This window comes from Impatiens glandulifera, chromosome 7 (assembly GCF_907164915.1).
Source record: "Impatiens glandulifera chromosome 7, dImpGla2.1, whole genome shotgun sequence".
Taxonomy (NCBI): domain Eukaryota; kingdom Viridiplantae; phylum Streptophyta; class Magnoliopsida; order Ericales; family Balsaminaceae; genus Impatiens; species Impatiens glandulifera.
The window spans coordinates 33135850-33163049 of NC_061868.1; the positions used below are offsets into that span (position 1 = coordinate 33135850).

Consider the following 27200-nt stretch of genomic DNA (forward strand, 5'->3'; position numbering starts at 1 on the left):
CAACTTACATCAACATCAATTCTAGGAGATTTGTTAGGTTCTTGAGCAGGGACATTTGAGATATTGATAATTGATTGATTACCCCCTTGACTTGTACATGACTGATCTTTTGGTTTAAAAATGAGTTAATAGTTTTTCCTTGAACTTCCATAGTTGATATTTCCATTATAACCCTAACAAAATTTAAATAAAACACACATAATATAATGGTTATTTTGTTGTTCTATGAGGATTGTTAATGGAATTCGGACATAGTCACACACTCACATTGTCACAACTCACACATAAATTGTTCTTGATTCATACGATAAACTGATTAAAAAATAAAATGTAGAGAAAGTGGTGATGAACGAACCAAATTGAGAGCAAGCTGATGGAAGAAGATGACCGGAGGCCGGAGCGAAGAAGACCACTGGAAATCTGGAATCGAACCAACAAGATGGAGGGTTATGGCAGCGTCAATCGCACGGCACGAGCAACAAATTGAGGTTTTATGAGCTTTCGGTCTTTCCCGCTTTTCAATTTTCAGTTGCTAAAATTTGCTCCGTTTATTCACTTAATTTGCGTTTTTTTAATTTAGGTGGGACTGGAGCCCACCCTAACCCAAGCGTGGCTCCGTTCATGTTCGAGAGTGTCGTCAAATATATTATTTCACTCTTGGGATTAAATCTTGTATTACATGGTATTTATAAAGTAGTACATTAGGTCACAAAAACTAAATTACTCTAGGTCCAGCTCATTAACTCTAAACTTAATTAATATGTGTATATAAGTTGCAAAAATCTCCACATTTGATATATTACTCTATAAAGAAAAAAATTGATAGATTAAAATATAGCATACTATTTGCAAATTTGTTCATAAAATAATATAAATTAAATATTTTATTTGTAAAATATATAACACGTCGTCCATAACAAAGTATAAAAGAGTCACGAATGAACATTTTGATAGTTTTAGGACGATTAGTGTAAAAAATAATTTAAAGATTAAAAGTCAATGATCAAAATAGTTAGAGGGCCATAAGTCAACGATAAAATAGTTTAAGGACTTTTAGTTAGATCCGTTATGTTTAATGGAAAAAAATACGTAATAACCGTTGGTACCGACTCATTTTTAAAGTTTGAGGGACAATTTGTTTTAATAAATAATTTAAGTGTTAAAAATAAGCGATTAGACTAATTTGAAGGTGACCAGGTAATTTACCTAGTAAATAAAAAAATATATATATATGATCAAAATAACTAATTCAAATGAGTATTTCAAATTGGAATCAATTTGTACTTAGATTCATTTTGTTAAAGGTTCATCCATGTCTTTAGTAAATAATTAATAATTAGTTATTAAAATAATTATGAATTAGTTATGCATACTAATTTATTTATCTCAACTAGTAGTTTAAATAAATTAATTAATGATTATTATAATTAATTGATTTATTCAATAAAACATACTAATTTAAGTTTTTAGTCAAATCTCCTTAGTCATTTATATTTTTTATACAATCAAACAATTTAAAAATATGTATGTTATCAATGATGATTTTTCTTTAACATATGATTACAAATGTCAATTTTTATTTTATTTTCAATATCATATAATTCAAATGAAGTTATCATCCCTAATAATTACAATCCTATCTATTCCTCCTAAAAAAAACAATTAAAATAAAATAAAGGAATTTTAAGAAGGTTCTATCTACTTTGATTGTGGATGAAGAAAATTCAAAATGTAATTTGATTTCTTGAAAATTCCAATGTGGTTGGCTTAACGGCGATATTTTCCCCTCTTTTAAGCCCATTTCTGGTTAGTTTTTTCTGCATCTCTTCTCTCTCTCTTCTCTCTTAACTGCCGCTCCGTGTTAAACTCGCGTTTCAGCAGACAGACAACAAAGGGGATAGATAATAAAGAAGAAGAAGAAAAGAAGAAAAGGTTTGGCCCCTCCTCCTCCTCTTCGAACAACTGCATATATGCATGAACTAGAACGTTTTTGAACGCAGCATTTTCGCGATTCTTCACTCTTGATCCATCTTTGATTCCTCGTTTCAAACCAAACCCTCTATTTCATACATCTCTCCAACTTCGAATCGCTCTCGAACCCTTGAATTTCGGACGATTTGAGAAACACCCATCTGTTTTAATTTTCGAATCAATTGAGAAAAGACTGGTTTACATTTCGTCATGACCGATGGCGACCTTCAAAGTTGGTTTTTGATGTAATATGGGACTCGCCCTTATTCACAAAAATTATGTCGCTTTATATTGGTCGCGAGTCTTCCAAGGTTCGTTCTTATTCTCTCTACACGATCATCATCCTATTCTTATCTCTATTTTTCTGAAATTGAATTTTTTGCTCTTTTGATCAGTTATGGAAGAGACTATGCTCTGAAGTTACAACAGAAATCAACCTTCTTCTTGAAAATTGGAAATACCTTCTTGCTGGAATTGTGTTTCAGGTTTCTGTTTTACTATTCATCATTAATTGATCATGAAGAATTAAACGCCCCATGACTTCATTACTCCCTATTATCATCTTAATTGTGGCGTGCCCGTTTCTTAATTTATTGATATAGAATCACTGTAGCGCCTGTCCTTGAATCTGACAATTTTTTGTTTAAAGCTGCATCTTTTGTTCTTTCTTGATAGTCAACTTGTAAGTTGTTGTGGGTTTTCTCAGAATGTTTTGTACTTTTCTGATTCTAGTTTCTACAGCCTTATATTATGCCCATGCAATTTTTTATCTTCATGGTAATATTACCTTTCTGTATCTTACTCCTGTATGCAAACCAATCAATCCTCTTTGTTTCAAACCAAATCTTGAAAAGAAGGGGCTTCCTCTTGATTTTACTTGTATTGTTACAAGTGTTGGTTGTAAAATTCAACTTTATTTTTAATCTATGTAGTACATTCATGGGCTTGCTGCTCGAGGAGTTCATTATTTTCACCGGCCGGGTCCAATTCTTCAGGATATTGGTTTTTATCTTCTACCAGTATGACTGCTGCATCCTCACTTTCTCTTTCAGTTTGTAAAGTGCACTTTATATCTTAATTTTCATTACTGTATCTTACAGGAACTTGGGCAGAAAAATGCTTATATCAGTGAGACAGTGTTCAATTTTGTATTTCTATCATTTGTCCTGGTAAATTACTTTATCTTATGTTTGACTACCAGTGCCATTGTCATTTTTGTCAAACAACTTAGAAAATTGAACTATTTTCTTACATTTAGTCTTTCTTCTGCAGTGGACTTTTCATCCCTTCATCTTTAAGACCAAAAAGATCTATACAGTTCTGATTTGGTGCAGAGTTCTGGCTTTTCTAGCTGTAAGTGCTCGTTGTATATATATTTTTATGATGTTGAAGAATATAGTAAATAAGAACATAGGCTTGAGTATCAGTCAAAATGGGTTATGGTACCTATACTAATCTAATGCATCTCTTTGAACATTTCCATCTTACTTCAGGCTTGTCAAACGCTTCGAATTTTGACATTTTATTCCACTCAACTTCCTGGGCCAAATTATCATTGTCGAGAGGTGGGTGTTTGCATTTAGTATTCATTAGAGAAGAGATGATGCCATATTGAATTGATCAAATTTGTAAATCAAGTCTAAGTACTCTTTTCTAAACTGGTAATATCTAATGTTGTGCATACAGGGCTCAGAGTTTGCCACACTACCTCCTCCAGAGAATATTTTGGAGGTTCTGGTGATAAGTGAGTGACAATTGGTTACTTTAACCCTCTCATGTTATGACCATGACATTTTCTAATGTGTTTGATTATGTTTGGTTGGTGCAGTGCCTCGAGGCATATTGTATGGTTGTGGAGATCTGATATTTTCATCACATATGATCTTCTCTTTAGTATTTGTGCGCACATATCAGAAATATGGTACACGAAGGTATGTATATTTTTTAAGATATTGTTTTCATCTACTTATGTTTATTTGTTGCCAGGCTCTTACTTTTCTGTGGAAATTAATTGTGCAGGTTCATAAAGCAATGTGCTTGGTTAATTGTCGTTATCCAAAGTTTATTGATTGTGGCATCCCGAAAACATTACACTGTCGATGTCATGGTGGCATGGTAAAATTTTGTCAGATAGTTATCATGATTCAATTAGAAACACATTTTGTTTTTGTTCTTGTTTCTGAATTTTTATTCGGATCCAGATCAGAAACCCAAATGTGATCTCATCTGCATTCACATCCTATGAAAATATCTTAAGTTATCATTTTTATGTTTTGCTGCAATAATGATAAGTTATCTGATTCTATTGTAGGTATACTGTTAATTTGGTGGTGTACTTTGTTGACCACAAATTACCAGGTTATTATTATTATTATGTAGACAGACATCTTTGGATGTCATGAATTTTGGTTTTTCGAGACTGAAGTGAGATTTTGGCGTAATGCAGAACTTCCTGACCGAACTGGAGCAGCAGCATTCATGCTGCCAATTATCAAAGAAAGCCGATCATTAAAGGAAGAGAATCACAAGCTTCTCAATGGAAATTCCGGAGAGCCAATCGATAGGGTAATAATACTATAATTTCAGGTTGGATAAAGAAATCAAACATAATTTGACTATGTTATGCTGCATATCTGGTTATTGACAGAGATTAAGAAATCCAGTGAATGGTAAGATTCTTGAAGATGGAAGCAATGGTCATGTTGAAACAGCCATGAATAATGGGGTATAAAAATAAATATGCATTCTTGGATTGCTTCCCCAAAGACAGAAGACATGTGGATGACAGGTATTGGCATATTGCCAAAAGGATTTGACAGCTTAGAGATAGATAGATCTCACATGGGAAATTCCTTTTTTTCCAGTTTCAATCGCTTTTAAATCAATGTTTGCAGCAAAGCTTCCGAACTATTATTGATGATGCTCTAATCTTTAATTGAACAAACTTTTCAAGCTCATAAATGTGTATATGGGTAAAGTTTTTTTGATGCTTTCTGTCTATTGTATTATTTATTATGATATATGGTAAGGGGATGACCAAATTCTTGCATTTAATGCTGTGGTCTAACATTTCTAACAAGTTGGAATGAGTTCCCATTGAAAATTCCAACTGCAGCCCCCACCACATTTACTTTTCAAAGGACCAAATTATTTTTTTCAAAATAGTTAAATAAAAATACTTCATAATAAGTTAAGGAATCTCAAAATACAACATACTAACACAATAAAAATGAAGTTAAATAAAACTGTAGGCAATTCACTCCAGACCCAGATTTTGAAGACTAGAAATCTCATTTTTTAATCAAATCAAAACATCTCGGACCATGATCTTTATTTTAATTGTTCAACAATAATCTTGAGTGAAGTTACTTTCTGGCTAGGCCAAGTCTTTCCTTCGCCTTTCCCTGCTTTCCGTTCAGTTTTCCTTTCCTTGGTTCATTTGTGACATTGGTTTTCAAATTCATATCAATCTTTCATTCATCGGAACCGAACACTAACAGTGGGTGCATAAGTTGACACCAGAATTAGTTGGGTGGTAGAGTCATGGAAACACTTCTTACAATATGCTACTTACTATGAACTTATGTACGAATGATATGAACTATTTAAGCAAGAAAAGACGACCCTATGTATGAATGATATGAACTATCTAAACAAGAGAAGGCGACCCTCTTTTTTTAATAACACCAATTTATAACGTGCTAACTCTTTAGCACTCTTCTAAGTAAACTTTAGTGATACATCATCCTAATTGAAATTGCTTAAGGATTCAATATAATATTTATCATGATTATAACTATTATTATTGATGATTCAAGTTAATTTGTGATATGTGCACCTTTTATAAACGGCCAGCCCACAAAATTGAGCCCATTTGGTATTGAAAAAAAAAAGTGGTGAATAAGATTGTTTTTAAACACTACATAGATTGACATAATATTTTTTTAAAACATAGCTTTTATATATATTTAAAAATGAATCTTTTGTAATCTTAGAAATTATTTAAATTAAGTTATAATTAACTCTTTGTTAAATAAGTATATATAGTTTCAAAAACTAGCCGCATGGATTTGCATTTGGTTTCCAAATGTCTTAAGGCCAAAATGCAATTACACTTAAAAAAATTAAATTTCTGACAAATATATTAACTAATGAAACTAAAATATAAAATATATATATATATATATATATATATAAATATATAACATTATCTAGCATCTAAAAAAAGAAATCTTCCCTTGCTAATGAAACAACCAGTTGTTGAGCCTTTACTAGGTGATATTCAAATTTGGCAAGGAGTAATCTTGTTTGAAGGTATATATATATATAATATTTTAAAAATTAATTAAATTATACTTTACCTGAGTGTTTTTATTGAAAATAGTCACGAATTCGATTTTCAACATAATTGCGTAAGTTATGCTAGTTAAGATGGAAACGCTTTAATACAGCGAACTTAATTTAGAAATGATAATTTATCTAGTTTGGATCTCTTTCAAATACTTGTTATATTAATGGAAAATAAAATAAAATTGGAAGCTAGAATTTTAAATTTTACGATTTTATAAATTATTTTAATTTTATATGATTTTACATTAATAAAGTAAATTTATAAGTTTAAGAAAATTTTATTATTTATTCAAATATTACCTTGTATAATTTATTTTATAATTATAATTTATTTTTAATAATATTTATTATTATTATTATTTAAATTACTTATATATTATAATAATCTATAACTAATTCTTCTTTAAAAGTAAATAATTTTAGAGAAATTCTTGATTTTTAATGTGTTGATGTGAGTGTTTTAAAATTCTTGTCTTTTCATAGATTTTTTCTAAATTGAATATGTTAAAGCAGCTATCAAACCCAAACCCAATTGATTATCGAGATTATTTGAAAATGAATGTCCTATCATTTTAACAATAACAATTCTTTTATAATTATTCTTTAGAACTGCGAGGTGAAACTTGAAAATTATTTAGATGTGATTGAAATAGATTACTTTTCTCGATAAAAATCGAATGAAATCAATACATAAAATAAATATCAACCGGACTGATATATTATTTGTACATTTGTTATAGATATGATAAAAACATGTACACTTAATATGTTGATGCGAATTATATTTTAACAAATTATCTACCGGGCTGATATATTTATACAATTGTTAAATTTAAATTAAAAATTTACATGTATAATGCAAAAAATTTAATAAATATTTAAACATGAACATATAAATAATAATACATAATATAAATTGAGAAATTCAATAAGTGGCACATTTAATATATTACTAAACATTTGACAATTTATTATTATTACTCTTAAAAATTATGTATTATACATAATTAAAAGAGATTAAATTTTGAAACCCTTTAAAACATCACCAAGTTTATCAGTTTTTTATGGGTAGAAGTAGGGATAAATAGTTCAGTTCGGTCGTGTTATAACGGATTCGAGAACAATGATAATAATAATAGTAAAAGACAGAATGAAAGCGACACCCGATTTAACGTGGTATCCAGCAAAAGTGCTGACTAATCCACGGACAGAGCCACTGAAAAATATTTCACTATAATCGTTAACACGGATTACAAATACTCAAAATAGTTCAAGAGAAAAGTAACACTCAATCCCTTTATTTATAGGGCCAGATCAAGACATTTTTCTTGCTCACTTCCTATGTGGGACAAACACCCAAAAAGAATATTCTATGCAAAGAAACCAACAAATCTCCACCTTGACTTGAATATTTTCCCAGATGCACCAGATGTACTTTAAATACCAGATGTGCCAGATGCATTATACTGAATGCCCAGATAAACAAAACAGATGCATTACACTAAATGCCCAGATGTGACCTGCTCTGCCTCAGATCTTGCCCCTTCAAGGGAAATCAACAGCTTCTAACATTGAGCAAGTTCAAACAGTGTTGAAACTTGCTCTGCGGAACCGGCTTGGCAAACATATCAGCTGGATTGTCTGTAGTCCCCACTTTGTTTACCTTGATCCTCTTCTCACTTCTTAGAAAATGGTGAACTTGATCCTTGGTTAAGCATATTGCACTCAAACTGTCGTAGTAGACTGAAGCCTGATCGTGGTGTAGACCCAAGTCACTAACCAATCCTTTCAACCAGATTTCCTCTTTAACGGCTTCTGTCAAAGCCATATATTCTGCCTCTGTAGTAGACAAAGTTACTGTCGGTTGCAGAGTAGCCTTCCAACTCACAACAGAACCACCAAGCGTGAATACATAACCGGTCATCGATCTTCTACTGTCTACATCTCTAGAATAGTCAGAATCTGAGTAACCAGATACTAGACACTGACTATCACCACCATAACTGAGACCAATATCAGATGTACCCCTGAGGTAGCGGAAAATCTTCTTCACTACTTGCTAGTGTTCCTTACCAGGGTCTCCCATTAACCTACTGACAACACTAACAGCATCTGCAAGATCCGGTCTAGTGCAGACCATAGCATACATCAAGCTTCCCACTGCACTAGTATAAGGAACATGTGACATGTATTCCTTCTCCTGAGATGATTTAGGTGCAAATACTACAGACAAATGTGCATTTGAAGCACTAGGAGTATCAATGGGCTTAGTAGTAGCCATTCCAAACCTCGATAGAACTTTCTGAATATATCCCTTCTGTGACAAGAATAGCTTCTTATGACTTCTATCTCTGTAGATCTCCATTCCCAGAATTTTCTTAGCAGCACCTAAATCATTCATTTCGAATTTTATACTGAGTAGTCCCTTCAACTTTTGAATGTCAGGCTTCTTCTCAGCAGTTAGCAACATATCATCTACATACAATACCAAATAGATGATGGAACCATCTTTGATCTTGTTGTAGTAGACACAATTGTCATACGGACTCCTTGAATAGCCAATCTTAAACATGTAGTTATCGAACCGCTTATACCACTGCCTCGGGGACTGTTTCAGTCCATATAAGGACTTCTTCAACTTGCAAATATATTCCTCTTTTTCATGTTCCTGAAAACCATCTGGCTGAGTCATGTATATCTCTTCTTCCAACTCTCCATGTAAGAAAGTTGTCTTCACGTCTAGTTGTTCGAGTTCCAGGTCCTGATGTGCAACTATAGCAAGTAGCACCCTGATGGAAGCATGTCTGACTACTGGTGAGAATATCTCATTATAGTCCACTCCCTCTTTCTAACTGAACCCTCTAGCAACTAACCTAGCTTTATACTTGACCCCCTTAACTGGTGACAACCCTTCCTTCTTCTTGAACAACCATTTACAAGTGACAACCTTTCTCCCTGGTGGTCTTCTAGATAATTTCCAAGTCTGATTTTTTTGAAGTGGCGCCATCTCATCTCCCATGGCAGCAAGCCATTGGACAGACTCAGTACCCGTAATAGCTTCTTTGTAGGTATCTCATGAGGATCCACTTCCTCTGTAACCTGTAAATCATAGGCAACCATGTCCTCATAGCCATACATTACAAGAGATACACCAAAATTAGCTCTTCTAGGGCGATTAAGAGCTAGATTTTGATGTTCTACAGATGATGGAGCAACTAAAAAATCTGTCGCTGAAAGTGGTTGAGAAAAACTCTCCTCTGCTTACAACTAGCCTCAGTCTTTTTCTGCTCCACCTGTTTCTCGACACCACAATCTACCGGAATGGTGAACTTCACAGTTGGGTTAAGCATGGAATTTTCATCAAAGACAACATTCCTACTCAGAATAACCCTCCTCTTAGAAGGGGACCAAATCCTATATCCTTTCACACCATTCCCATAACCTATAAATACTCCCTTCTTTGCTCTTGACTCCAACTTCCCCTCATTGACATGATAGTAGACCGTGCAACCAAAAATTCTCAAAATAGAGTAATCAGCAAGCTTCCCAGACCACAGTTCATAAGGAGTTTTCAGATTTATACCAATGTGAGGTCCACGATTAATCAGATAGCATGTCGTGTTAACTGCTTCAGCCCAAAACATTCTTGTTAACCCAGCATTTGAGAGCATACACCGAGCTCTCTCCAGTAGTGTCTGATTCATACGTTCTGTTACACCATTCTGCTGAGGTGTATTCCTAACCGTATGATGTCTGGCAATCCCCTCAGTCTTGCAAAACTCATTAAACTCAGACCAATAGAATTCTAAACCATTATTAGTTCGTAACCTCTTGACCTTCTTCCCAGTTTGATTCTCCACTAATGCCTTCCACTGCTTGAAGTTCTCGAAAGCATCACTCTTATGCTTCATTATGAATATCCAGGTCATCCTTGAATAATCATCAATCAACGATAGAAAATATCTGTGACCCCCCAAAGACTCTACACGTGACAGCCCCCAACAATCAGAGTGGATGTAATCAAGTGTGCCTTTTGTTCTATGAATCGCTTTGGGGAATTTGTTGCGCTGTAGTTTCCCAAAAACACAATTTTCACAAAACCCAAGATCCTTTATCTTATGCCCACACAGAAGATCATCTTTAGCCAGAATTTGCATCCCCCTCTCACTCATATGCCCAAGCCTCATGTGAAACAACTTCGTCATGTCTCCTTGGTCAATCTCGGAGGAAGCAACAGCAGCAGAATTAGATATCGTAGTACCTTGTAAAAAATACAAAGTTCCCCGCTTCACACCTTTCAGAATCACACATGAACCCTTGTAAACATGTAAGGCTCCACTTTCACCTTTGAAACTAAACCCCTTCTTGTCCAAAAGACTTAGAGATATCAGATTCTTCGTCATGTGTGGAACATGTCTAACTTCGTTTAGTGTACGGAATTTTCCATCATGAGTCCTAATATTGATCGAGCCCATCCCAACCACCTTGCAGGTAGAGCTATTGGTCATAGAAATATTTCCACCATTCACCTGCTCATAGGTTGAAAACCATTCCCTCCTAGGACAAATATGGTAAGATGCTCCAGAATCCAGAACCCACACATCAATGTAATGTGTGTGACCATCAGCAACTAAGGCAATATCCTCTTCGGAGTTTGTACCATCTTCAGCAACTGCAACAGTACCTGGTGCCTTCTCATGTTGACTTTGTCTCTTCTTTGGACATTCATTCTTCCAATGTCCATTTTCCTTACAGTAATTGCACACATCTGTTGGTTTCGAACCCCTACTGACTGGTTTATTGGGGAACTTCTTTTTCCCCAGTTTACCATATCCCTGATGGTTGTTTGCAACTAGCCCAACAATCTGACTATCCGAAATAGTGTCACTGCAGCTATGTCGCAATTCTCTACTGTGAAGGGCAAATCTAACTTCTTCTAGAGCCAGTGAATCTTTACCACTAATGAAAGACTCCCTAAAGTTTTCATATGATATTGGTAAAGAATCTAACAGAATCAAGGCAGCATCCTCATCATCTATCTTAATATCAATATTACGCAGATCTAATAATATTGCATTTAATTGATCTAGATGGTCTCTAAGAGGTGTACCTTTCTGCATACGCAGACTGAACAGACATTGCTTCAAAAGCAACTTGTTGATTAAGCTCTTCTTCATGTATAAAGTCTCTAGCTTAGACCACAAACCAGCAGCGGTTTCCTCCTCAGCCACCTCAGTAATGATATCGTATGCTAGAGCCAAGAGCAATGTTGAGTGTGCCTTTTCTTCCAAAGACTCCATATCAGCAGGTGGTGGGACAGGTGCAGGCTTCATCAAGGGAGACCATAGGCCGTGTTGTTTCAACAATGCCCGGACCTTGATCTGCCACAGACTGAAACTATTCCTCCTAGTAAACTTGTCGGCTTTCAAACTTTTACCTCCAACCATCGTTCTTGCCTGAGCTGATCTGAACAACCCTGCTCTGATACTAATTTGTTATAACGGATGCGAGAACAATGATAATAATAATAGTAAAAGACAGAATGAAAGCGACACCCGATTTAACGTGGTATCCAGCAAAAGTGCTGACTAATCCACGGGCAGAGCCACTAAAAAATATTTCACTATAATCGTTAACACGAATTACAGATACTCAAAATAGTAAAGAGAAAACTAACACCCAAGCCCTTTATTTATAGGGTCAAGTCAAGACATTTTTCTTGCTCACTTCCTATGTGGGACAAACACCCAAAAAAAATATTCTAGGCAAAGAAACCAACAGGTCGGTTTTTTCAACAAAAAAAATTATTCTAACCGTTGGTGTTAGTGTTTTAAAATCTTCATCCGTCAGTTGACGGTTAAATGTCGGTTCGGTTTGATCAGTTATAAAATCGTTTCGGTCGGTTTATCTGTTTAATGTTTATATATATATCAAAAAGTAGAAAATAAAAAATATGTATAATATAATAAATTTAAAAAAAATAAAAAATTAATGAGAAATTTTTATGAATAAAATTTTAATAAATTAAGTAAAAAAAATTAAAATAACTTAAATCAAATATATTATAATATTAATTAAATCAAATAAATTTAAAAAATAAAAATAAAACGTAAAATATATTAAAAAAAATATTAATGATAAAAATAAATAAATATGTGTCTACAAGATTTTGAACCTTAAAAACAATCACATTTTTATATTTCACCATTAGACTACGGAATGTCGGTTTATTCGTCGGTTTTTATTATCTAAATTATTGTTAGTACCGAAAATTATAAATCGATCCAAACTCTGTTCAGTTGATTTTTTAACAACTTTACTAATACATAAATTACTTGGATTATATTCCACAAAATAATTTTTATAGTATAATAAAAATCACATTATAATATAAAATATGATTGAGAAACTATTTATTGAACAGCTAAAAAAAAATTACTTGCAATTTTAGTTTTGATAATAAATTAAGATTTCTAAATATGTTAAATATAGCTATATTAATATTAATGAAATAAATATAATACACTAAATATTTATAATTAATTAGTTTTATGTCACTTTTAAAAAAGGAAGACAATACAATATAAGAGTATTATAAAATAAAATTTTGTTTAATAAATATTTAAACCTAATAGGTTATAATAAATAAAATTAGCATATATAATAAAGGATGATAGAAAACATTATGGAGAAATAGACTTCAATAATTAATTAAAAAACCTCAAATATTAGTTGATCATATTTAATAAACTCCAAGTTTATTATTAACATGCTAGATTTACATCTAACAAGCTTTTACTTCATTCTCAATTATTTGATATAATTGAATATATATAGGGTAATCCACACTTTACTTTATCATCATTACACATTCACAACTTGTTTGAATTTATATAGGGTAATCCACACTCTATTAATTCAAGGTGGTGAGGTTATTTATAAAATTAAAATAATTAATGATTTAAATGTTAAATTATATGAATAATTTTAAAAAAAAAATCTCATTAAAAATCTAACAGTAATGTAATTTGTTGATAATGATTAATTGACTATAAAATTGAACTAATTGAGTTCTAAACAACATTGAAAAATATATTACAAAATGATAACTCATCACTTACTATAAAAATAATGAGAAATTTATATAAATATGCGATAATACATTTAAGAGGATCTGCATATGAAATATTAGTTTCAATAATTTTTATTAAAAATATGAAAAATAATTCGAGATTTGATAATTCTGTCTCATTTGTTAAAAACGGAACGGACACAAATTTGAAATATTATCACCAATACATGATTAGAATGAGTATCAAATAATCTACCAAACTCAAAAATTTGAGACGAAAAATTCAATCCAGCTTATAAACAATATACCGCATCGAATAAAACGTAACACTAACTCAACTCTAAGGAATCAAAAGAAAATAGTGTTACTATGTTAGAAAAGTGTATCAAATAATAGAAAATAAATGATTTCTTTTACTTTCTTTTTAATATATTTTTGTTCTTAAGGGTAAACAATTCACAATTAAACATTTTTATATATAATAATTATAATATAATTGATACAGACATAATAAACTTATTAAATTTCATACAAGTTAAGATCAATTAACTACACGACATCTAAACTCTTAGATTAAGGATATTTTAAAGGATTTTTGACAAAGTACTACTAATTATATATATATAATAAATTAAATGGATAAATTTTCTCCTTTTTGCTGGTTGTATTTATAGAATTCATTTGTACATGTGTATTCAATTTGTAATATTTTTATTCATATAAAAAGCTAATTTTTTAAATGTAAAAAAAAATTATTAAGGTGTTGAGTGAGTGATAAGAAAAGCAAACATATTTTATTGCAAAATATAAAAGAAAAATGAAAAAAAAAAATAATTATTAATTTTAATTTTGAAAAGCTAGTAAACTTACAAAGTCAGCAATCTAAAAATTAACATTACATAAGTGAAAGGAAACCTTACTCCAAAAGAAACACCTCAAAAAAGGAAATATCCTACAACAGATGGAGAAATATTATTAAATGGAAATTATTTTCCAGACTTTATTAGAATTCAAAAGCATTAAAACCAGACAAGGGCTCTAGAACAAAACATGCCCTACACTAAGGTAATTAATTAAGTCACCAATGGCCACCACCCTTATATAGAAGCCAATTGAGACACCTCTAACATCCTTTGCATCTGATCTTACAACATCTAATGTGGGTCCTCCTACAAAAATCTTGATCTATAACATTAGAATTTGACTTTAGTAATAACAACTTGCACTCCAACTTAACACGGTTTTAAGTAAAAATAGAATCTGAACCCGTAAATTTTAATATCTTACAAAATATTTTTATCATTTGAATTACCTTAATGAGTTTCTAAATTGTGTCTAGACTAAATACAAAAATTCACTTCAAAACTCATAATTCAATCAAAACAAAGTTTATAATAAAATTTGTTTTTAAGTGTGGAAAGTTTGAGTGCATAAATAGACTTATAACCTTGAATTGGTATAGAATAATTATAATGTAATTCAGCTTATATTGAATTAAATGATTAAATTCAGCTTAAGAATCAATATTATGATTAAATTAAATGATTTTTATAAATTGAATTCTACCTAATTTTGATATTGAAAGCAATAATAGTAAAAGAAGCTTAAGAATCACTTCTTTCCACTAACGTGAAAGAGCACATGGTGATCGACCTGACATAAATCTGACCCACACAACTCCGGCCTATGCTTCATTTGCAAAATAGGTATTGATCTAGATCTAGATCTAGTTTTATTTAGATTTCTTCAACTATTTTTCATTTAAAAATAATAATACAATAGCATATGAATTAGAGTGGTTTAAGTTTGAAGTAAAAAATAATATAAAACACGAGAAGTGTCATCAAACACACTCAAAAAAAGGCGAGATAACTATTTGAGAAATAACAATAAAAAAATAAATAAAAAATCTCACGACCAAACATAAAACTAGCATTAACGAGTTTAGATATTTTTAAAAAGATCAATGAGTTCATCGACTGCATTCATCGGTTTTCTTGGGGAAACTTTTTCAACGTTATAATAATAGATATTGTGAAGTAACGCATTGGTCGACCGCGACTACTAAATTTATATTTAATTATTTAATTTATTGTCTTCCATTTTTAATTAAAAATTAATAAAAAAATCACAATGAGATTAACTATTTGTGAAACAACAAGAAAAATAATACTAACGACTAACCATAAAAAATGGGTAATATGTATAATGTTCTTTGTACATTTAACTTTGAAATATATCTTGTTTGAAATTGTTCATTGTACAATTTGTTTAATTGTTCCTCGTGAATTTATTTATGTTTGAATTACATTCTAAATATTTAAAACATTTAAAATGTCATAAATCCGTCAATTTGTGTTGAAATAGACACAAATTTCTCTTATACGTAAAATATTAATTTTTTGTTTTTCTAAGTTTGTTGTGGACAAAACTTTCATATTCGTCTTGAGATGATTTTCTTCAACTTAATTCTCAAACGACGGTGCATATGTTATATTCTATTTCCAGACAAAGATGTTACAAAATAAGCCGACGAGGAAGTTGTTACACATTATTCTCCTCCATATTTAAATATGGTGTGTTTTTGTATTGTGCCCCTAAAATCATCTTTAAACATTGAAAAAAAGATGTCATGTAGTCTTATCATTAAAAATATAAATAATATGAAAAAGATTATAAAATATGACATTATAATACAAAACTCATCCTAGGCTTTAATTGATGAGTTTGATATAACTTAAAAAAAAAAAATTGGTTATCCCCTTAGTTATAATGAATGGAGGGTGAAAATTAATATAATTTAATTTAAATACGAAATGAATTTATTAGTAAAAATAAACTCTAATCAAAATGTAAGAAATATAACATAGTCTAAACTTTAAGCGATAAATGATTTTAATTAGTTATCAAAATAGTTCAAATTTCAGTATAGAACAAAAATTATTTATACTTGGAGTTATATTCTTCATTTTGTATTATTTAACATAACAGAATTTAACTATTTTAGAAAGAAAAAAAATATTATATAAAGAGTAATTTTAAATAAAAACAAATATAGATTGGTCAATTTCAAACAAAAAAATTATTTATAAGAATATATTTAAAACTTAATTAAATATAAAAGGATATTTATACATATTATCCCTACCAAACAATGATTAATTTTTAATTGATTTTAGTAAGAAAAAAACATAATTCAAAATTTTAACTCAATATATATACAGAAAATCAATATTTTATTAATTATATAGATTATATATTTTAAAATATTATTATAATCTCATAATTTGTTTAAAGATATTTTAATTAGAGTTGGAAAACTTTTTTAAAAAAACATAATTTTGTTAATATCTATAATTAAAATATATTTAAATATAATATATTTAATATAAATAAATATTCCAATTATATATTTGAAGAAAAAAAAATTCTTGAATTTATAAAATATATTTTTTTCAAACTAAGTCAATCTATCTAACAACCATGAAGACTTTATATCCAAATTGTCATTTTCAAAAATCTCTCTAACTAGTATCCAATTTTTATTTTATTTAAACAAAAAATATTATTTTTAAAAAAAAATATGTTTTGATTTGATTTAACTATTAAAATCTTATAATTAAAAAAAAAATTGATAATATTATAGCTAAGTAAAATTTAAGAGTAGTTAAGCTTCTAACATTTAAAATATATGAAATCTTAAATTTTTTCGAGTTTATACAATTTTTCGATAAACAAAATAAATTTATAATTACAAATTAAAATATATATTATTTATTCAAATAAATGACTTGTTTTATTATTTTTTATTATTATTTCTTAAATTATTTTACATTCAATTATATCTATATAAGAATACATTACTAATAAAACTTTAAGACCAAAATAAATCACAAATGACAGGATTGTAATCACACTAACTGTTGAAATTGTTTTGAAATCTATATGAAAATTAGCATAATCTATAAAGACTTGTAAATGTTGTTTTTGTATCCAAAAAGCATAATTACAACTAATAAAATTTTAATAATATGATAGTCAAATACATTTCTAGATCCATGACTTTGAAATTTTGACCTTAACAATTGTATTTGGAGGCAAAAAAGAGTTTGAAAAACATTTGAAAATCTGAAGAAGATAGGTATAAAATGTGAAATAAAAGGTAAAATGAAGCCTCCATTTCATTCATCATAATAGAACAACCAACCAACATGAGTTTTTGTCGATCTAAACATAAAAGAAACAAAGTAAAATCATTCATCACAGTCGAGAAAAGATCAAGATCGAACAAAGGGTACTTTTACTTACTACTACAACTAATACCCAATTCAAATCATCAAATGTGCAAATACAAATCCCAAAAGCAAACCCATAAGAAGAAGAAGAAGATGAACCAAGTTAATAATAAAACAGTTTCATTCCATTCCATTCCCATTCCAATCTTGATCACTTACTCATCATACTCTCTTTCCTCCTCATCTTCATATTCACCTTCTTCATCAGCAGTTGCATCCTGGTATTGCTGATACTCAGAAACAAGATCATTCATGTTACTCTCAGCTTCAGTGAACTCCATCTCATCCATACCTTCACCAGTGTACCAATGCAAAAACGCCTTTCTCCTGAACATAGCAGTGAATTGTTCACTCACCCTTCTAAACATCTCCTGAATAGAGGTCGAGTTCCCAATGAAAGTCGAAGCCATCTTCAACCCAGTTGGTGGAATGTCACAAACAGTCGATTTCACATTGTTTGGAATCCACTCAACAAAGTAAGATGAGTTCTTGTTCTGGACATTCAACACCTGTTCATCCACCTCTTTAGTACTCATCTTACCTCTGAACATAGCGGAAGCAGTTAGGTATCGCCCGTGACGGGGATCAGCAGCACACATCATGTTCTTCGAATCCCACATTTGTTGAGTCAGTTCTGGGACAGTTAGAGCTCTGTACTGCTGAGAACCTCTAGAGGTTAGAGGAGCAAAACCCACCATGAAGAAATGAAGACGAGGGAATGGGATCAGATTCACAGCTAGTTTACGCAAATCAGAGTTCAACTGTCCAGGGAATCGAAGGCAGCAAGTGACTCCAGACATTGTTGCAGAGATCAAATGATTCAGATCTCCAACTACACACAAACACAAACACAAACAAAAACAGTAAATCAACATGCTATAGTTCAGATTCAATAAAAAAAACAAATCTAATCAATCAATCTTACAGCTAGGAGTAGTGAGTTTGAGAGTGCGGAAGCAGATATCATACAGAGCTTCATTATCAAGAACCATACACTCATCAGCATTTTCAACCAATTGATGAACAGATAAAGTCGCATTATAAGGCTCAACCACAGTATCAGAAACCTTCGGTGAAGGAAAAACTGAGAAAGTAAGCATCATCCGATCTGGGTATTCCTCTCTCACTTTCGATATCAACAGAGTTCCCATACCAGATCCAGTTCCACCTCCCAACGAATGACAAACCTGAAAACCTAAAAACCAACATACAAAAGTACAAAACCAAGATCAAATCGCAGATCTACATAAACAATAAAGATTTCATCTAAAACGTACCTTGAAGACAATCACAATTCTCCGCTTCCTTACGAATAACATCAAGAACAGAATCAATCAACTCCGCTCCTTCAGTATAATGTCCTTTAGCCCAGTTATTACCAGCACCGGATTGTCCAAAAACAAAGTTATCCGGACGAAAGATCTGACCATAAGGTCCAGATCTGATACTATCCATAGTACCAGGTTCAAGATCCATAAGAACAGCCCTAGGAACATACCTTCCACAACTCGCTTCGTTATAGTAGACATTGATTCTCTCAAGCTGTAGTTCTGAATCACCTTGGTAACGTCCAGTGTTGTCAATTCCGTGTTCAGCGCAAACAACTTCCCAGAACTTAGCACCGATTTGGTTGCCGCATTGGCCTCCTTGAACATGAAGAATCTCACGCATTTTGGGAACGGATTGGGGGGAGATGAATCGGATTGATGAAGAACAAGAGAGAGAAAGTGGGAAGTTTGGAGTGAGAGGCAAGAGTGTCTAGAGGGAGAGTACTTTATAGGATGAAATGAAACAACTGCTCAAAGATAGGGTTTTGCCTGGTTTGAATTTTGAAATTGGTAATAAGATGTTTATTCATTTCAGGCCCTCAATTTTCTACTTTTATATATTTTGATCACTTAATTCTTTTCACTAACCCTAAGAAATTTAATTTTTTATGTTATAATCAATTGAATAAAGAAAAATATTATTACTGAAATCTGGATCATATTTACAAAATAAGTTGAATAAATATTTACAAAATTAGAAATTAATTGAGGTAGATAAAAGGTTGATATGACGATGAAAAAATATAACAAATCAAATTAAAATTACACTATGATGGTAATAATACCAAATAATTATTATATTATAATAATAAATAATTATCGACGAAAAAAATTATTAAAAAATTACGATAAATATGTACTTTTTTATATTTTTTAATTCAATCATAATGAAATATTAATTTATATTCTTTTATAATCACTCTACTTAATTTATTAATTAAAATATTAAAATAAGTTTTATTTTTAAAAATAAAATTGATTATTATATATTAATATTTTTAATTTATTTTATCAGAATAATATTCATTTCCTTATAATGAGAGGTTCTAGCATATTTTTAAATAAATTCAAATTTGTTTCAATAAACTCAAACGCAATAAGTTATAAGTTTCCTAATATTTTATTTCATTCATTTTTAGTTAATTAATTAATTTGTTAAATACACATTCAAATCAAAGATTTTTTTTATGGTGTCACGTGGTGTGTCATCTCTTCCCACGTGCTATTGTTATGTGTTACAGCTAAACAAAATAAATTTAAAATTTTAATATAATAATAATCTAAAGAGAAAGAGATCTTAGTCTAAAAGTATTGTTCTAAATTCCAATTATTAACCAGGTTTTTTTTTGTTTTCTTTGTTTTTTTTTTAATAATTTGTTGAAACAATTTTAATTATCTTTAAAAAAATAAATAAATTTAAATATAATAATATATAAATTGTATATATAACCCCTTATACATATATAAAAATAATCAAATATATTCTAATTAAATTAAATTAATATAACATAAAATATGCATAATTTCATGCAATCAAAAACAAAACAATCAAAAACAAAACAATATATGAATGATGATAAGAGGAGGCCATTGATAAGTCCAGTGCCCGACCCCAAGTTTGGGGAAGCCCTAGCCCCGATAAAAAAAGTTCATTTTTTTTTGTGGTTGTTTTTCTAGATTTAATAATAAAAATTGTTAAAAAAAATATTGTTTTTGAGGGATTTGAACTCTTATCTTAAACAAAAATTTAAGTTTGTATATGAACCATTATGCTACAATATTATATGTTTAAAGATCATAAATTTATTTATATATTATATATATTTATCTATATACAAATTATATATTTTATTAAATGGGCTGCTCTAGAGAATGGGTTGCCCTAGCCCGAGGGCTTGTCGGACTTACCCCAATACCGACCCTAGATAAGTCATGAATGAAATGTTAGTAAAAACTTCTTTCATTATCACGACTCTCCCACCAAACCAAATGACTTTCTCTTTGTCCTCGCAGATCTGATTTCTTCTTTGCACATAAACTTTCTTATAAAAAAGGAGATGAGAATACTACATAATCACTTCACTGTAAAAAAAAAATAATAAAAAAAGTGCAATGGTTGAGATAGTTCATTTAAAGGAAACTGGCTAGAAGAAAAACAAAATCCTATACAAAAAGATAAAGTGATCAACTGTAATTTCTAGATCTTAAAATGCAAGCAAGGGCTTATAGTCCAAATCCTTACAGTTCTCACTAGCTTCAATTGATCCAATATTTGAATAAGAAATGACCTTTTCAACTGGAAATTTATGTTCGATTTTTCAGTAGAACCTTCCGGTCGAACCGGATTTTGGCCAATTCAAAAAGTTACCGTATTAAAGTTAAAAACGTATTTTAAAACTAGGTTAGAGGGTACATTAAACTCAAATAAATTTAAAAGAAAGATTAACAGTTATTAGTTGTTGACAAAAAAAATTATTTGTGCATAAATAAAAATTAAAATCCAACCAAATCTAGCAAAATTAAAACAGAACACAACCAACTAAATTCCGGTTCTCCAATTTGTTAGGCAATTTTAATTGGACCAAAAAAAAATCTATCGACCTAATTTATATTTTTTATTTACTTTAAGGCGTTTTGAATCGTTTTGAATGAAAACATATCATAACGGTATAGTTTCAATTTAGTTCTTCAATTTATATATAGGAAAAAAAGAAGTTAATTTCACTAAAATTTAGTTTACTTTTTAATTAATATTTAATTTTTTTAATGATATATCATATATTTAGATATTCTATTATTGCTATTATTTTATATTTAAATATTTAATTATAAATCAATTACATATTTTAATTATAAAATGTTGTGTTATATATATATATATATATATATATATATATATATATATATATATATATATATATATATATATATATTAACAAGAACTATCAAAAATTTCACAACCATCTTAAATATTTGGATTATGAAGTGTTACTACTTCATTTTTTTAATTTTAATAGACTTATGTTTTAATCTTTAAATTGAACCAATTAAATAACTATAATTCTATCATTCAAAATCAATCATTTATTTTAAATTTTAAAATTTTATTTTAAAAATATAAATCATGCATTATTATTAGTTTCATATAAAATTAATTTAAATAATAATAATAAATAGATTTAAAACTAATTCTTTTTTACAATTTTAATAAGTAATATTTTTGTTTTGAATGTATAAATAAAAATTCTTATTATTTTTAAAAAAATGTACAGAATCTTCATCAAAATAATTTAGATATTCGTAAAATTTTGAAATGGTAAGAATTTAAATAATTTAAGTATTTACTTCACCAAAATCGTTAAATATTTTAAATTGTAAATTGGTAAGATCTCAAAGTTAACGATTTTAAACTTAATAATTTAAGATTTTTGAAAGAATGAGGTCAACATGTGCAATAAAAAAAAATTACTATAAAAACTCACTCGAAATAAATTTAATAACTCTCAAACCAAAAACGTAAAAACTATTATATAAAAAATTTATCTTCAACAGAAAAACACATTTTCAAACTTAATAAATTATTTTTAAAATATTATTTTTTCCTCAAACTTTTTAACATTTTTAATACTATTTATCTTTCAACATTACAAGTAAATCTCAATACTTTTAATTACTTTGTGAATTATTATTTGTTTTAGTGTTATTTAGTAATATGAATATATTTTTTTTAAAATCTATGTAGCTTATAAGGGAATTATTATTTTTTATTCTTTCAAATCTTTGTGTTTTATTTTAATAAAATTATTTGGTTATTTTTTAGATTTTTATTAAAGTTCATTATTATAAATTTATGAAATGTAAAAAAAAATTATTAACAAAAATTATAGGATAAAACAAAAAACAATTAAACATATAAATTAATTACATAAAATTGATATAAATTATTATAATTTAAAAAAGATTTTGAGTGCATTAGAGAATAGAGGAGGTCATAACAAAGTTATTTGGCAAAATTAAAAAAATAATTATGTAACAAATTAATTCACTTCTAAAAATATTTATTTTATTTTTTAATACTTTAATTTTTCATGTTTCCCTTTTCATCAATTATGTTTTAAAAGAAATGTGTATTTTATTAATAGTGATTTGATATTAGTTTATGTCAAATATATTATTAAGCTTCAACAAAAATTTAAATTCAATGTTCTAAAGGAAAAAATATTGGGTTATTTTAAATTACAAAATTGGAGAGTTTTGTATTAATTTTTTTAAATAAAAAATAATATTTGGATGTGAGGTAAGAGATATCTAGTCAACGTATACAGGGAAGCAACTGATGGACGAGATCTGTATGAGATTTGAATTTGTGCTAATAATCTTATCTTAAAATATTTTATTTTTATTAAATTTTATTTTTCAACTATGCTCACATGTCATCTTGTTATATTTTAACATCTTTTTTTTATTTATTTTTATATAGATTTACAACATTACATGAATTGTCACTGATTTATTGTACAAGAATTTATGTTAAGAGTTATGGTTTAGAATTTTATTTTAATAAATTTAAAAAATAAAACAATTATGTATTTGAAAAATTAGCTTATTATAAATTATGAAATTATTTAATTTATTTTAATAATAAAAGTTAATTTTTATATTTTTTTACATATATATTTATTAATTAAATATTAATATATATATTTTTATTTTTTTCATTAAATAAATTATCTAATTTTATCTTTTATAATTTCTTATTATTTTTTATTAGTTTCATATCTTTCTTTTTTGTCCATTTTTATTAAATTATTAAGGCTGAAAAGAGACGACCACTAGTGAGATACTTGCGAGCCACTCAATCAAAGCTCGACTTGAGTTTGACTTTGATCGAGTCAAGTTCGAACCAGCTCGTTTAATATTTGAACCGAACTTGAAAATCGAGTCAAGTTCGAACCAGCTCGTTTAATATTTGAACCGAACTTGAGCAAATATAATGCTTGTTCGATGACTTGTCGAATTTTTTCGAGCCAAATAATATAATATATTTTTTTATTCATTTAATATTAAAATTTAAAACAATTTTTTTTTTCATTTTTTTTTATCATTTTTATTCATTTAAATCCTCAAATTCACATTTATTTAAAGATTTTATATGATATTTTTATAAAATTCTTTCATATTTTATTTCATTTATGACTTAAACTTATAATTAGTAAATTAAAATTGAGTTCAATATTATTCTTGTTTGTTTAATCTTGAATATTAACCATTTGTGATCAGAATATTGAGTCCCTATTATTATCCAAATTCTATTCCAAAGTCATTTGAACTAAACAATTTTAAAAAATATTAATCAATTTAGATATTGGAAATAGGGATGTTCATCGGTTCAGTTTCGGGTTATTCGAGTTCTTCAATTCGATTTCTTCGAATTTTTTGTTTTTTTTCGTCAATTCGAAAACCGAACCGAATTCGAATAAATTCTAATTAAACCGAACCGAACTCGAATTTTATATTCGGTTTAAACTTCGAATAATTCAAATTCAAACCGAATTCAATTTTCTTTTATTTTAAACTCAAAATAAAATATACAAACCAAGAATTGAACCCGAGTCTGTACCATGGTAGGGTATTTATTATAAATCTTAATTCAAAATATTCCAGTTTGATTATTTTGAACTTATTCTTAAGTTAATTTTGGAAAAATAAATAATAAAAAATGAATTCGGTTTTTGGTTTGGTTTTCGAGTTGAAACTCAAACTCGAAAACCAATTCGAAAACCGTATTTGAATTTGAATTGGTTTGAAATTCGATTCGAAAACCGAAAATGAAATTCGAATTCGATTTATTCAAATTCGGTGAATTCGAATTCGGTCGGATATTCGGTTCAGACCAAATATTGAACACCCCTAATTGGAAAAGAGTCTTCTTTTTTTTAGAATAATACTAACAAAAACAAAACAAAAATAAAAATTAAAGAGTTATTAATTAATGGAAAAAATTATTATAATTTAATTAATAAATATATAAATAAAAAAATCAACTTGTTTATTAACCTTATTTTTTATAATATGGATGTTTAAGAGTTATGGTTTAGAATTCTATTTTAAATTAATAAATTAACACAATGTAAACTTCAATAACTCAATTTAGAATTACATTTAGATGATGGAATATATTCAAATAAATGTGAAAAAAAATACCAAATCAACAATATTTTCTCATTTCTTTATAAAAAAACTCAACTTATAAACATATAAAATAATTAAAACAACTAATTTTAGATAAAAGGAAATAACACAAATTAAGAAAACAATAACAAATAATTGATTAAATAGAAATCAATACAATTATCACAATCAATACAATTTTGATAATTCTTCCATTTATAAACAAGTGAATTATAAGATGTATAAATATTTTGTTAAAAATTAACATATAAATAAAACAAGACCATTTGAAATTGTTACCAAAAAAACTAACTTTTCTCTTCTCTATATTTTAAACCCTAAAAATTTGAAAAAAAGTTAAAATGATTTTAGACCTCAGTAGAACTATTCATCTTCATAACCAAAGTTCAGGAAGATAACGCAGTTTATTTGAAACATCATAGATCCATTATATCAAAATCAATCATTTATTCAAAAAAGGATTGAAAAAACAGTGATTAAGATCAAAATGAGCATCTCAGAGTGAACTTTTTCCCATAATTTATCTTCACTGACAATCAAAGTGCAAGGATAACAAAGGATTAGATCATCACTGATGCTCATAAAATTACAAAAATAAAGATTTTGATGAAACAAAAAGAGATCCAGATTATGAAAATGAATAAATTAACAAAAAAGTACAGATCTCAGAATCATTTATTCTTCTTCAAGACCAATGGTTCAGGAAGATAACGCAGTTTTTGAGAAACATCATAGATCTATCTATTATTATAACAATTATTCAAAACAGATGAATTCTAGCATGAATCAATTAAGATCAAAAGAGCATCTCAGAGTAAGCTTTGCCCATGGTTTTTCTTCACTGACAATCAAAGTGCAAGGATAACAAAGGAATAACTCATCACTGATGCTCGTAACAATGAAACTAAAAGCATTTAACATAGAAAGAAACGTCAGTAAACAAACCTATTATTCAATACTTGACAGAAGACAAATCTCCATTGGAATAGAAGAAAAACGGCTCTGTAACTCGTAAAGGATTAAGAATTCAGTTTTATTTGAAATAAGGAGATGGATTGATAGATATATACTGTCGATCTCTCTCTTAGGCGGCTGAAATTAGGGCAGAGCAAATGGGAAGGAATATGATTAGGGTTTGAGGCTATGGGGTTTATAAATCGAGATTAAATATTTTTTGGGCTTTATAAAGAGGAAGGCCCAAGCCTTTGTTTACTTGTTAGGTCATAGTTTCAATAAAAAAACAATTATTTAAGATTCTTGATTTTTTTTTTCTTAAATTAGCTAAAATTAAGAATTATCAAAATTTTAAGTAAAATTGTAATTACGAGTTTATTTATCAATAATATTTAGCTATTAAATAATAAATTATTTAAAATATTTTAAACTTTATAAATAAAAACCATTCAAAATATTTAATAAATGGTTCATAACCAACTTCTTAAATTAATAACATCAAACTTATTTAATCATCCATAGCATAATCAACTTCATCGCCATCATCAACTTTTACTCATTTTTCATCATATTCCTCGAACATTTTTTCTTTGTTTTCTCTACATTCAATACTCTTTATAAATAAATGTTTTAAGATGACAATGAAATATACATATCATTTTCTTTTGGTATCCACTCATCATTAGAATAAACTTCTTCAACGTATTTTCTTAATACTTGTTTGTCCTTTAACTTCATGCTGTACATGATAAATACCAAATCATTCATTTTTTTTTGTTGATGTAAACAATTTTTACGTTTTGTATGAATACGTAGACAAAAAAAATATTAATGTTCTAATTTTAAACATTGAATAATTAGGTAAATCAAAAATATTTAAATATATGTAAAAACAAAATATATCATTTTAAATGCACTTCAATTCCGTTCACATCCAAATGAACTGCGAGCAAAACTAAGTATTCTAATAATAAATATTTGTAGTTCTAGACATTCATCAATAAGAATACCACCATTCAGCTCGAGACTTCGTGTTTA

General features: G+C 28.6%; 2 protein-coding genes, 1 long non-coding RNA gene and 4 other non-coding genes across 7 annotated transcripts; 1 reads left to right on the forward strand and 6 right to left on the reverse strand.

Annotated features, from left to right (window-relative positions):
• Positions 1 to 1845: 1845 nt before the first annotated feature.
• On the forward strand, positions 1846 to 4956 carry LOC124945244 (phosphatidylinositol:ceramide inositolphosphotransferase 1-like). The gene is made up of 12 exons (XM_047485642.1): positions 1846 to 2282; positions 2367 to 2456; positions 2904 to 2990; positions 3072 to 3140; positions 3244 to 3324; positions 3465 to 3536; positions 3658 to 3715; positions 3800 to 3902; positions 3991 to 4086; positions 4283 to 4329; positions 4418 to 4536; positions 4619 to 4956. Exons 1-12 carry the CDS (start codon positions 2250 to 2252, stop codon positions 4700 to 4702), a joined length of 939 nt encoding a protein of 312 aa, XP_047341598.1. The 5' UTR covers positions 1846 to 2249; the 3' UTR covers positions 4703 to 4956.
• Positions 4957 to 17549: 12593 nt separating this feature from the next.
• On the reverse strand, positions 17550 to 19448 carry LOC124945231 (tubulin beta-2 chain). Its single transcript, XM_047485626.1, has 3 exons — positions 18966 to 19448; positions 18614 to 18883; positions 17550 to 18520 (listed from the first exon to the last, which is right to left on the reverse strand). The coding sequence occupies exons 1-3, from the start codon at positions 19357 to 19359 to the stop codon at positions 17844 to 17846; spliced, it is 1341 nt and encodes a 446-aa protein (XP_047341582.1). The 5' UTR covers positions 19360 to 19448; the 3' UTR covers positions 17550 to 17843.
• A 6106-nt stretch (positions 19449 to 25554) lies between these two features.
• On the reverse strand, positions 25555 to 25637 carry LOC124910914. Its single transcript, XR_007096524.1, has one exon. It is a non-coding gene; the product is annotated as a small nucleolar RNA snoR27 (small nucleolar RNA).
• A 60-nt stretch (positions 25638 to 25697) lies between these two features.
• Positions 25698 to 25789, reverse strand: LOC124910912. The gene has a single exon (XR_007096522.1). It is a non-coding gene; the product is annotated as a small nucleolar RNA snoR26 (small nucleolar RNA).
• Positions 25790 to 25865: 76 nt separating this feature from the next.
• Positions 25866 to 25950, reverse strand: LOC124910913. The gene has a single exon (XR_007096523.1). It is a non-coding gene; the product is annotated as a small nucleolar RNA snoR27 (small nucleolar RNA).
• Positions 25951 to 26010: 60 nt separating this feature from the next.
• Positions 26011 to 26101, reverse strand: LOC124910911. The gene has a single exon (XR_007096521.1). It is a non-coding gene; the product is annotated as a small nucleolar RNA snoR26 (small nucleolar RNA).
• On the reverse strand, positions 26018 to 26311 carry LOC124910769. Its single transcript, XR_007096458.1, has 2 exons — positions 26154 to 26311; positions 26018 to 26049 (listed from the first exon to the last, which is right to left on the reverse strand). It is a non-coding gene; the product is annotated as an uncharacterized LOC124910769 (long non-coding RNA).
• Between the last annotated feature and the right edge of the window lie 889 nt (positions 26312 to 27200).

Bases quoted from the DNA above. Each gene is read 5' to 3' on its own strand.
- LOC124945244 (XM_047485642.1), top strand. From the start codon at position 2,250: ATGTCGCTTTATATTGGTCGCGAGTCTTCCAAG. The intron at 3,903-3,990 runs GTATGTATATTT...TTAATTGTGCAG, and splicing joins CAGAAATATGGTACACGAAG to GTTCATAAAGCAATGTGCTT. The intron at 4,087-4,282 runs GTAAAATTTTGT...ATTCTATTGTAG, and splicing joins GTCGATGTCATGGTGGCATG to GTATACTGTTAATTTGGTGG.
- LOC124945231 (XM_047485626.1), bottom strand. From the start codon at position 19,359: ATGCGTGAGATTCTTCATGTTCAAGGAGGCCAATGCGGCAACCAAATC. The intron at 18,884-18,965 runs GTACGTTTTAGA...GTTGGTTTTTAG, and splicing joins GAATTGTGATTGTCTTCAAG to GTTTTCAGGTTTGTCATTCG. The intron at 18,521-18,613 runs GTAAGATTGATT...GTTTGTGTGTAG, and splicing joins CAAACTCACTACTCCTAGCT to TTGGAGATCTGAATCATTTG.